Source organism: Phaenicophaeus curvirostris, chromosome 5 (genome assembly GCF_032191515.1).
Source record: "Phaenicophaeus curvirostris isolate KB17595 chromosome 5, BPBGC_Pcur_1.0, whole genome shotgun sequence".
In the NCBI taxonomy this organism is placed as follows: Eukaryota; Metazoa; Chordata; class Aves; order Cuculiformes; family Cuculidae; genus Phaenicophaeus; species Phaenicophaeus curvirostris.
In genome coordinates, this window is record NC_091396.1 from 1,176,228 (window position 1) to 1,188,873 (window position 12,646).

At 52.8% G+C, this 12,646-nt stretch overlaps 1 protein-coding gene across 1 annotated transcript; it reads right to left on the minus strand.

Annotated features, from left to right (window-relative positions):
• Window positions 1–1,161: 1,161 nt before the first annotated feature.
• On the minus strand, window positions 1,162–4,802 carry SCT (secretin). Its single transcript, XM_069857069.1, has 6 exons — window positions 4,209–4,802; window positions 3,283–3,379; window positions 2,867–2,971; window positions 2,483–2,587; window positions 2,029–2,130; window positions 1,162–1,270 (listed from the first exon to the last, which is right to left on the minus strand). The coding sequence occupies exons 2-6, from the start codon at window positions 3,369–3,371 to the stop codon at window positions 1,162–1,164; spliced, it is 510 nt and encodes a 169-aa protein (XP_069713170.1). The 5' UTR covers window positions 3,372–3,379; window positions 4,209–4,802.
• Between the last annotated feature and the right edge of the window lie 7,844 nt (window positions 4,803–12,646).

Below are 12,646 nucleotides of genomic sequence, written 5' to 3' on the forward strand. Positions count from 1 at the left end.
AGGCACTTCTGTGGTGGCCACAGGTGGTTGCAGCTGGAGATGGTTTGGCTCTGCTCTTCAGGATCTGTTGGGTTTGCAGGAAAGGCAGAGTTGGTGTTTCATCAGAGGAGGGGATCTGCCAGGCAATATGGGGTAGGGAAAATGTGTAAAGCCCATTAAATGGTGGGAACAAATTCCTCCTAGAGATGCTTTGTCTTTAGTGGCTGTGAGAAAGGTAGTAAATACAGGCTGGAAGAATGGACTGGAAGCAATATTCATGGTGAGTATCGGTGTTGTGTAGCTCTCAGCATGTTTCTTTGGAATAAAATCTAGCACCTGGCCAAGTTTCTGCTGCACGGAGGCCCTGATGCTTGGATTGTGAGCAGCGTGGAGTCCTAACCATGGAAGGTGTAGCCAGGGACTCCAGCTAATCCCAACACAGAACCAGAGAATCATGAAGGTTAGAAAAGACCCCTCAGCTCACCCAGTCCAACCCCACCAGACCTGTTAAACCATGTCCCAAAGCACCACGGCCACACGTTTTTTGAACCCCTCCAGGGACAGAGACTCCATCACTGCAGCCTCTGCCAGGGCTTCACCGCTCTTTCAATAAGGAAATTTTTCTCCCTATACATTCTGAACCTCCCCTGGCGCAACTTGAGGCCGTTTCCTCTCATCCTATTACTTGGGAGAAGAGCCCAGCACCCACCTCACCACAAACTCCTTTCTGGGAGCTGCAGGGAGCGATGAGGTCTCCCCTCAACCTCCTCTTCTCCAGGTTAAGCAGCCCCAGGGCCCTCAGCCTTATGTCAAAGAAGCTTCGCAAAATAATTCTCCCCCCGCTCTGCATTTCTCATGGTCCAACACTTGGTGATGGTCCCACCCTCATGGCCACCAAAGCCTGGCGGAGCTCACGAATCTTTATTTGACTTCAGAAGCAGCCCGATGCTAACAGAAAGTGGAAGCGATGAGCTTCCTTCAGGCTCCATCTACTGACATGGGTTCACACTGACACACGTCTCGCTTGAGAATCTATGAGGTTTTATTGAGGCTTGGCTGCTTTCCAGAAGTTTTGCTGCTCTCCAGGGTTTTTTCCTAAGCAAATTCAACAGCTTCTCTGTTTATTTGGAAGGTTCTATTACATGCAAAGCTGACTCCTTGGCCGTTTCCTTCCCTTCCCTTTCAGTTGGAGGTGTCTGTATCGTCTTCCACGCTTGCAAGCGTCTCGGAGCTGGAGCAAACGTAGTGGCTGGCAAGGGCAGCGGCTGCCCGGGCATCGGGGTCCGAGGGACTGTGGGAAGGGAAAGAAGGATGATAGTTTGTGCTTCCTGGGGACACGGACCACGGGAGGAGCATGAAGGTCACCTTCTAGACCCAGATGACACCCAACACATGCACAGGGAGACCCGCTGATGTGATCACCCCCATCCATCCCAGGCCAGGTGGACAAGAGCACTGAAAACCAGCTTATCCCTCCTCGTTTTAGTGACTTGGCAGTGAGAAAGTGGTTGGTCACTAGGAAGAGACCACGTCCAGAAGCTGGGACAGCCCATCTCGAGGTGTGTTTGGATCAATGATTGAAGTAGGACAAGACAGCAAAGGCTTTTAAAGTCTTGGATCAGGTTTCCTGATGTTTAGGGGTTGGAACTGGGTGATCTTCAAGATCCTCAAGGCCTCTTCTCCCAAGGGACAGGGGACAGGACGAGAGGGAATGGCCTCAAGCTCCACCACGGGAGGGTCAGGATGGACAGCAGGAAAAAATATTTCCCAGAAAGGGTCACTGGTCAGTGTCCGAGGCTGCCCAGGGAGGGGGTTGAGTCCCCTTCCCTGGAGGGGTTGAAGGGCCGGGTGGACGAGGTGCTGAGGGACATGGGTTAGTGATCGATGGGAATGGTTGGACTCGGTGATCCGGTGGGTCTTTTCCAACCTGGTGATTCTGTGATTAGACTTCTGAGCTTGAGACAAAACCCTGGGCGTTTAGAAGCGTCCTCTTTTGTCTTTAAAGCTTTGGTGATCGGGGTCATAGAGGTAACAATCCATCCCACCTACCTGGTGCTTAGAATGTTCTGGTACAACCACATGAGACAAAGCTCCTTGGGGCTGTTTTCTTCCTCCCTCCCCTGTACGTCTGCGGTGACGGGGCCTGGAGAGCTGGGGGAAGATGAAGAACATCAATAATTGTGGGTACATTTTACAGGGAAGAAGGACTCGATGCTGTAGGTCTTGTTGATATCGAGCAACTGACAGGTGAAAAGACGAGAGGGAATGGCCTCAAGCTGCACTAGGGCAGGTTCAGATTGGACATTAGGAAAAAATTCTTCACTGAAAGGGTCTTCAAGCACTGGCAGAGGCTGCCCAGGGAGGTGATGGAGTCCCCATCCCTGGAGGTATTTAAAAGACGGGTAGATTAAGTGCTTAGGGATATGTTTTAGTAGTGGACAGGGATGGTTGGACTTGATGATCTCAAAGATCTTTTCCAACCTAGGGATTCTACGATTCTTACCTGCGTTTGCGGCCCATGAGACTTTGGATGAATTTCTGAACCTGAGCGTTTCCTCTCATCTTGCTGTATTCACTGGTGAACAATCCATCCGAGTGCCTCTGGGACCTGCGCCAGGGGAAGCAGAGTCCAACAACGGCTCCTCCCAGCCACGAGATGGGGGACTCATCACAAGACACAGAAATTTCCCCCTTCCCACCATCGAGGAGCCCTGTATCCCTCCCCTTCTCCTCTTCTGTCTCTCTTCATCTTGAGCATCTTCTGGATGAGGACAGTGCTCAGAAGCTGGAAACACCTCAGCTCTGTGGGAACGCCTCTCACTGCTGGGATCCCATCTCCCATGAGAGAATTCCACGCCCCAGGAGGGTGGGTTGGGCTGGTCCTCACCTCTCCTTGAGTCCCACCAGGTGTTTGACCAACTCCTGCACGTAGGCATTGCCATTCATCTTGCTGAGCTCACTGTGGAAGAGCCCGTCCGCATGTCTGTCAGTCCTGGGAGAGAGAGAAAAAAGAGCTCAGAAGGCGTGGGTTGAAGACCATCAATGTTTCTACATTTAAGCAAGAAAAAATATTTACCACGTTTTCACTACATTTAGCTAAATCATAGAATCATAGAATAACCAGGTTGGAAGAGACCCACTGGATCATCGAGTCCAACCATTCCCATCAAACACTAAGAAAAGAATCCAACAGCCAAGGAGCTGCAAGTTGTGTGAGGAAGAAAAAAGTGACTTTATAGCCAGAAGGCTCTTTGAACCAAAAGCCACAGAGAAGAAGGAAGCAGAGGCACAAGAAATTCTTACCTCTCCTGGGATGGCAGAGATGCTGAGAAGTGTGCTAGGACCATCACGGGAATAATTAGTCGCCACGGACCAGACATCAAGCAAACCATGTTGTCTCCTGAGTTAAACACAAGGGTTAGGAGCAGCAGCACAAATGACCTTGGTGATTGGTAGAGTCCAGGCACCACACAGAAGACTTTGCTGTAATGGCACTGTAACTAAATCAGGCAGGAATTCCTGCCAGCAAAGGTAGTAGATCCTCAAAAAGCAAAAGATGAACGATTCAGAGACTCATAGAATGGCTTCGGTTGGAAAAGACCTTTAAGATCATTGAGTCCAACCATCGATCCAGCCCTGACACCAGGTGCAACATCTACTCATCTTTTAAACACCTTCAGGACTGGGGACTCAACCACCGCCCTGGGCAGCCTCTGCCAGTGCTTCATGACCCTTTCAGTAAATTCCTTCATTGAGGGACCTTAAAGCCCATCCAGTTCCAACTAGAATTCAAACCATTCATGCTGCCAATTAGTCAAAAGCTGTTTGTCATTATCCCCCCACCACACAGTCCCAGAGCACAGGGGTGAGGTTGGCCAGGAGAGCACGTTGGTGCTGGGTTTGCTCCTTGTCTACCTGTTGGGCTCTACCTAAAACCAAAGACTGCGTGTTTCTGGAATCCACCTGGTCCAGCTGCCTCTGTTCTTTTCTCGCTTACTCCAGAGGAGGAGAACCCCACACGTGGCCAGCATCACCGTTCAGGAGATGGATGGCCTCGTGGCAACGGCTCAGCAAAGCATCACGGAGACCTGAAACCCACCACCCAAGAACTGAAAGAGAGGAATCATAGAATCACCAGGTTGGAGGAGACCCACCGGCTCATCGAGTCCAACCATCCCCATCAATCACTAAACCACGTCTGTGCAGCCTGATCATGTCACCGTACTCACCAACCGGTGGTGGCTCCTGGGTCTCAACTCTCTCAAGGTTGTGATGTGCCACTGTCCCGCTCCTCTCCGTGGCCCCTATAAATCCGCAGCCCTTATCAGAAGCAATTATTTGGGTAAAGATATGAATACAAGTAATTATGATGAACAGCAAATAATGCGTGGAATATCCTTTTAATTACTCTAAACCCCATCAGCTCATTCGCAGCAGCTTGATGGACTCGATTTCTGCTGATGGGTGATAATTCCTGCTTCTCTCTGTAACAATAATTTGTTGGGCAAACATCCGCGCTCGGATTGATTCATGATGATTGTCATCATTATCTCCCCTCCCGGCTTTAATTACCTCGTGATAGGAGCTTAATCTTCTGTTCTTCTTTTTTAATCCTGGCTTGGGTTCTGTTTGCAATTCCCAGGAACCGGCGATGAACGTATCTGGCCAAGCAACGTGTCACTTTTTTAGGGCGAACATCGACTGATCAGTAGGACGAGGGTTGGTTTTTACATGAGGGGACAACAATTTTCAAGCTGTGGCTTCACAGCCCTGTGGAAAGGGTCTGGTGAGAACAGGGGGTGTCACAGCTTCAAAGAAGGAAGCGTACGCATCGAATCCTGGAATGGTTTGGGCTGGAAGGGACCTTAAAGTCACCTCAGCGATTCCATGAGACACCCCCAAGCTCTCAGGGAAGCTCAGTTTGCTGTGAGGGTCTGAACAGCTCTGGGGAAGAGGCTGCGATGATAAAGGAGCCCCAGGATGGCAGCAGAGGGTGAGGAACAGGACAGTGAAACCAGGAACCTGGTTTATCTGCTTTGCAACAGAAAAATCGGGTTTGCCTTGCAGTGTCAGAGAGTGAAAAGGTGATGGAGTAGAAAAGCGCGTGGCCATGGCCAGCCCTGCCACAGCATAATGCAGGTGGCAACCGTGGGCTTGAGCTGGAAGGCAGCTCCTGAAGACCCAACAAGGAGATTTGGGACCATACCTGGATAACCTGGCACCCAAACCAACTCCCCAGTCCTGCAATGACACCCAGTTCTCCTTTAAGCAGAGTTAACATCAGGTTCTCCTCAGGAGACTTTACAGAAGCAGCAGTGATGAAGGGTGCTGCTTCATGAGAGCAGCAGAACAGAGTTCGTGAATTTACACCTTGCTTTTCCCGTTCTCCGTCTGCGTGAGCACTCCAAGAGGTTCCCAAAGCACGATTAAATCATCCAGTGATGACTGTGATCTGACCCATCGTCTCTGTGCGGCACCACACACAGAAAAGCTCCCAGACTCTTAGAATGACAAAGGAAAGGTTTTTTTTTCCTTCCTTTCATCCCCTGATCCCTGCTCCTTCCACCTCTGATAACTTGAGGCTGCAGGAAGCCAGGGCTGAGCTGATTCTTGTCAAGACCTCCTGTGACTGACCTGTTTATCACAGAATCCTGGAATGGTTTGGATTGGAAGAGACCTCAAAGCCCACACAGTCCCACCCCTGCCACGGGCAGGGACACCTCCCACTGGATCAGGGGCTCCAAGCCCCATCCAACCTGGCCTTGAACCCCTCCAGGGATGGGGCAGCCACCCCTGCTCTGGGCAGCCTGGGCCAGGACATCTCCAGTCTCACAGCAAAACATTCCTGCCTAAAATCTCATCTCCATCTCCCCTCTTGCAGCTCAGAACCATTCCTCTTGTCCTGTCCCTGCCCTCCCTGATCCAGAGCCCCTCCCCAGCTTTCCTGGAGCCCCTTTCAGCCCTGGAAGCTGCTCTAAGGTCTCCCCCACACCCTTCTCTTCTCCAGGCTCAACAACCCCAACTCTCACAGCCTCTCCTCATACAAGATGTTCTCCAGCCCTCGGATCATCTCCGTGGCCTCCTCTGCACTCGCTCCACCAGCTCCGTGTCCTCCCTGTGCTGAGGATCCAGAACTGGACTCGGGGCTCCAGGTGGGTCTCCCCGAGCAGAGCAGAGGGGCAGGATCCCCTCCCTCCCTGCTGCTCCCACAGCTCTGGATGCAGCCCAGGATACGGGGGGTTTCTGGGCTGGGAGCACACGTTGCCAGCTTACATTGAGCTTCTCCTCCCCCAGCACCCAAGTCCTTCTCCTCAGGGCTGCTCCCAATCCATTCTCCCCCCAGTCTCTCTTGGTTCCCCCCACCACACGTGTCCAGCGATGCTGCCACAAGCCCTGACGAAGCTGTTGAGGTGCAGCCAACCTTCCAGGAGCCCAGGCAGAGGCTGTGACCCCCTCCACCAGCAGCACCCACCAATGGCGTGGACACTTATTGAGGTCAGATAGTACTGCGAACGGCACGGCTAAATCCTTCCTGCGTAAAAGTAAAATACCCTTTAATCAGCTTACGGCATGTTCAGGAACTTCTACCTCCCCCGTTCTTTTATTTTCTTTATCAGTGCATGTGTGTCCATGTGTGCAGCGGGGATTCGCTCTCGTAGGGTTGCAGAGGAGCCTCCCCCGTGATGAGGAGGTGACCGTGACGCTGCTGTCCACGCAGAGCAGCTCAGAGTCATTTTCTTGCACCACCCCCAGGGCTGTAGGAGAAAGGACCCTAATTGGAATAAGGGGATTGGAGGATTTAGCCTTCTAAATGCTCCTTTCTCGCCCAGGATGGTTTCAGGAGCAGCTTTAATCTTCACCACCTGATTTGGTAATTTGGGCTGTAAAACGGAAGAGGAGGACGGGAGGAAAGGGTGAGCGGGGGCAGCCGGGGGTGGGCTTGGGAGAGGCAAGAGAAGGACTTGGCTCAGGCTGCCCCATCCCTGGAGGGGTTCAAGGCCAGGTTGGATGGGGCTTGGAGCCCCTGATCCAGTGGGAGGTGTCCCTGCCCATGGCAGGGGTGGGACTGGATGGGCTTTGAGGTCCCTTCCAACCCAAGCGATTCCGTGATTCTATGATCCCTCATCCCTCTGCTCTGGAGCAGGGGTGGGTGCTAAGCCAGGAGGTCTCCTCAGGGTAGGTTTACCCACCTGGTGATGCTCTGCCTGGGGTTGCCAGGCTCAGACAGGCTCGTCCTGCAGATGTAGCAGGCAGGAGAGCCTTGAACTTGCCGTGAGGCCCTTCCCTCCTGTGAGCAAATCTTCTTTTCTTCTTGGGAACAGACACAGTAGAGAGAAACAAGGCGTGGGTTGACCTTGGCTGGTCCCAAGATCCAGAACAGCAAAAACCACCCTGGGGACACAATTTAGTTTGCAGGGGGAAGCTCCATTTTCCCACCCTCTGTGCACATTGTCTGTCACCAAGGTAGCACAAAGAGCTTTTTGAAGACAAGCCACCACCCCTATTAATGACTTACTGGGGTTTTTTTATACCCTGGGGGCTTTTTTTCCAAGTCTCCTTTGAGGACTGGCAAGGTGGGTGCACTCTGCCTGGCTCCAGGTTGTCTCCGGTGTGGGATGCATGGATGGAACAACCCGTATCACAGCAGGGATGTGATGGGACAGGACTGGCTGCCTTTCCTCCCCATCTTTGCCCTCCCAGCCCAGCTGGAAGCCACCTCATTCCTTGACCCAGAGGAGCTCCTAGAGCCACCTCCCCACAGCAGAGCCGTGCGCTGATGCTCCCCACGCATCTGGCCTTATCACAGTTCTCATTGGCATCAGCAGCCCTAATCTCAGCCTCCAGCTGTTGGCTGCGTCTAGGGGAGAGCAGAAAGCACTTCAGGGAATTCATTTTAATTATCAGGATGAGATGCTCTGCGTCCCGGCTGCCGGGCAGGGTTGGCCCAGCTGTTCCAGGTGTGCAGAGCCAGCGAGGAGCACAGCAGCTCCGCTTCGTGGCGGCTGCATCTTGCTTTTTACTCGAAAGAACATCCCTTCCAGGTGAACCACAACAGGATTTAGAATCATAGAATAACCAGGTTGGAAGAGACCCACTGGATCATCGAGTCCAACCATTCCTATCAAAATTCCTATTTGTGAAGATGAAGGGGGAAGAAGCTTCACTGCTCCCAGCCCTGCCTTCATCTGCCTGGGTTGCCTTGCACTTCTCCTCCTCCCCGGGAGGTTTTTCATAACGAGCAGCTCTAATAAACTCACTGGTGCTTTAAAACCTGTAGGGGCTCTTGGAGCATGTTAATCCGATCTGCCCTGTGACACAAACCTTTGTATTTCACCAGGTTAGCTCTGTGTGAGATCAATTATGTGGCTTCGTTTGAAACCAGGCATCCACTGAAACACCGAGTTTGGAGTTTGAGCGGAAAGAGACAGAAAACCCAGAGGCTTCCGATGCAGTTTCAGCCCCACAGTCAATTGCCATGAAAAATGCATCAGTTTTTACATCTTAAATGGATTTATCATAACTTGCTAGAATGTTAAATAACTAGAATCATAGAATGGTTTGGGTTGGAAGAGACCTCAAAGCCCACACAGTCCCACCCCTGCCCTGGGCAGGGACACCTCCCACTGGGTCAGGGGCTCCCAGCCCCATCCAACCTGGCCTTGAACCCCTCCAGGGATGGGGCAGCCACCCCTGCTCTGGGCAACCTGGGCCAGTTCCTCCTCACCCCCACAAAAAAACATTTCCTCCTAAGATCTCATCTCCATCTCCCCTCTTGCAGCGCCAAAACCTCCACCTCGTCCTGTCCCTGCCCTCCCTGATCCAGAGCCCCTCCCCAGCTTTCCTGGAGCCCCTTTCAGCCCTGGAAGCTGCTCTAAGGTCTCCCCACAGCCTTCTCCTCCAGGCTCCACAACCCCAACTCTCTCAGCCTGGCCTTGTACAGGATGTTCTCCAGCCCTCGGATCATCTCCGTGGCCTCCTCTGCACTCGCTCCAGCAGCTCCGTGTCCTCCCTGTGCTGGATATTTATCATATCAAGTTATTTCTCAACTTCCCAGAATGCTAAATAAGACAATCTCTCTCCAGTGTGTCCATAAATCCCTGCAGCTTATTGGAAGGGGACTCAGAGCAGCACCATCCTCCTCCCTCTCCTGCCAAGGTTAACCTGGGAGGCAGGGGCAGCCTCTGCCTCTTTTCTCAGAAATGAATTACAGGCAGGTTGTAAAGCAGGCGGCTTTGCTGCAGATGATACTCTCGCAGAGAATTGCTCAGCTCAATATGTCAAATAAAACGAGCAGGATCAGCCTTAAAAGCTCTTTATCTTCCTCCCTTTGTTCTGAACCTGAAGCTCCCCCAGTGCTGTGCTGCCCAGCTGTGGGGGCACCTCAACAGCCGAGCTTCGGCACCTCTGTGAGGAAACTTTGACAGGTGATTTTGTTCTCCTTTCTATTTAAAAAAAAAAAAAATCACACCTGGAGTCATTTTGGAAGTCTCTGGTAGATACCTCACTGTGTGACCTTCCTCATCCTTTCAAATGGCTCTTGGAATCATGGAATGGGTTGGGTTGGAAGGAACCTCAAAGCCCATCCAGTTCCACCCCTGCCATGGGCAGGGACACCTCCCACTGGATCAGGGGGAGCTTCTGGAGCTCTTGTGAAAGAGCAGCTCCCACCTCTCCACAACCTCCTCTCAGGGAGTTGCAGAGAGCAATGAGGTCTCCCCTCAGCCTCCTCTTCTCCAGGCTGAACCCCCCCAGCTCTCTCAGCCGCTCCTCGTAAGGTCTTTGCATCTGCCAAGGGGTGCACGGAGCCACCTCCAGCGACACAGAGGAACCGTGGGACCCAGCGATGATGAGCAAGGGTCGCTGCAGAATTCAGGGTCACAGTGGCAGAGCCAGACTAATCAGTGCTTTGCACAGCTGCTCTTTTTTGGAGGTCAACCCCCTTGTTTCACATCAGTTTAATCCACTCCAGGATTAAACTAGTTTAGGATTATGTCCCCATTAGTCTGGACTAAAGGTTCCCACACTGAGAATTAAGAGCCATTCAGCACTACCCCAGAGGGAAAAAAAAAAAATCAAGCTAATAGACACAAATTAACTGTTAAAGTGGATTAAAATGCCATTAATCCCTGCGGGAAGGCAGAAGACCTGCAGTTGCGATTCAGTCCTGCTCTCTTTGCTGCTCAGGTTCATTAAACATCAATAAATTAAGGGTATTTTGTCCACAGGGCAGTTTCACTCACGCACTTCAGGGCCTCCTGTGGCCAATTAGAGGGTTTTTTGGAGTAACTTCTCAGCAGGTGAGGGCTTTGCCAAGCCAGCTCTCCTTAACCTGATGGATCCTTGTGCTCCCAAGTCAAGTCCTGGAAGAGGCTGCCCAGGGAAGAGGGGGAGTCTCCATCCCTAGAGGGGTTCAAAACACGTACAGACGTGGCACTCCAGGACATGGTTTAGCAGTCATGGGGGGTTGAGCTCACAGTTGGACTGGATGACCTTAGAGGTCCTTCCCAACCTCAATGATTCTATTAATGAAGAAATGGAGATAGAGCTGAAGGTGTGTGAGTAGTCCCCTCCATCGCTGGTGGCCAAGAGCACCAGGCTTGGAGACCTGGTCCTATTCAGAGCAGATGGAAGCATCTGTTCTGCGCTGGGTAGGGCTGAGCTTGGTCTTTGCACACTGGTTTAAGTACGTGTCAAAGCTGGGTCAGCTGGAAGAGGGAGATGAACAGACAAATCCATGGGTGTCGGGATCGACGTGAGGATGAGAAGCCTATATTGGGGTTGGGAGAGCAGGAGAAACAACTCAGCAGCAACTAAAGGACTAGAATTCCCGCTGGCTTCAGAAAAACCTCCCCTCTGGAGGAAGCATTTGGCTAGATTGCTGGCTAAGTGCTTAAATCGAGGTAATTTTCTCCTCCTCTTGTATGAGATTGCAGAGCCCGAGGCGGTCGGGTAGAACAGACTGTGCGGATCAGCTGCTGCTAATCCACCCCAAGGAGAGGACGGCGCCCGGAGCTGATGTGTCCCCACGGCTCAAATCAGGGCTCTGGCGCTCCTGCGCTGCTCTCGTGGAGGGTTAAGCACGTCCTTTGTCTAAAAGGAGTGAGAGAATTGGGGGAGCGAGGGCTGGAGAGGAGATTTCTTCCACAGGTCTAATAGAGGAGATGAAGCTCTGATAGCTGGAGCCTATAAACACCTCAGAGGAGCTTCTCAGCTTATAAAAAGCCACGAGTAACGTAGTTAGTCCCCCTCCATGTGGTGTAAATGATCCTTTCCTGCTACGTGCCCTCTTCCCACTGCCTCCCAGGAGCACCAGGAGCACCCATCTAGATGGGCAAGAGGCCCTCAACATCTGACCCTTCTCCCTCTGGCCTCGGCCCTGGGGAGAGCGCTCCTCGAATCCTGGGGTCAGTGCTGGGCCCCTCCCCACCAGAAGGATGTTGAGGCTCTGGAGCGAGTGCAGAGAAGAGAACGGAGCTGGGGAAGGGGCTGGAGAAGAAGAGGAGCGGCTGAGAGAGCTGGGGGGGTTCAGCCTGGAGAAGAGGAGGCTGAGGGGAGACCTCATTGCTCTCTGCAACTCCCTGAGAGGAGGTTGTGGAGAGGAGGGAGCTGGGCTCTTCTCCCAAGGGACAGGGGACAGGACGAGAGGGAATGGCCTCAAGCTCCACCAGGGGAGGGTCAGGCTGGATATTAGGATGAAATATTTCCTGGCAAGGGTGATTGGTCCCTGTCCGAGGCTGCCCAGGGAGGGGGTTGAGTCCCCTTCCCTGGAGGGGTTTAAGGGCCGGGTGGCCGAGGTGCTGAGGGACATGGGTTAGTGATTGATGGGGATGGTTACACTCAGTGATCCGATGGGTCCTTTCCAACCTGGTGATTCTATGAATACACAATCAAACCCTCCCCTGGTGCAACCTGAGGCCATTTCCTCTCACATCATCTTACTTGGTTGAAGAAACCAGCACTCACCTCCTCTCCAGGAGCTGCAGAGCACGATGAGATCCACCCTCAGCCTCCTCTTCTCCAGACTAACCAGACCCAGGAGCTCATCCTTATGTAGGGGAAGCCTGGCAAGGTCCTTCCAATTACGGACCTGACTTCTGCCACACCTGGAGGGTGGTTGATCCCAGGAGGACTCCCAGCTGGGTCAGGGCATGGTCGCTCTCTTCCTCCTGCTCAGCAGGAACACGGAGCCCCAGTCCTGGGAGCAGCTGCAGTGAATCAGGCACCAAAGCACAAGGGGTTAACCCCGGCCCTGGGTGTTTTCCCAGTAAAGCCCAGGGCTGGTGGAGCTCACCTCATAGAATCATAGAATAACCACGTTGGAAGAGACCCACCGGATCATCGCGTCCAACCATCCCAAGAGAGGCTCCTCCAGGGAGCAGTGGGACATGTGCTGGGACACCAGGGCACATACTGGGACAGTGGGACTGATAGTGGGACCCCAGGGCACATACTGGGACACCACGAACAATACTGGGACAGTGGGATACATACTGGGAGAGTGGGACACCAGGACCCATACTGGGACACCAGGACACATACTGAGACCCCCAGACCCGTACTGGGACAGTGGGACCCGTACTGGGACACCAGGACACATACTGGGACAGTGGGACCCATACTGGGACACCAGAACACATACTAGGACAGTGGGACACCAGGACCCATA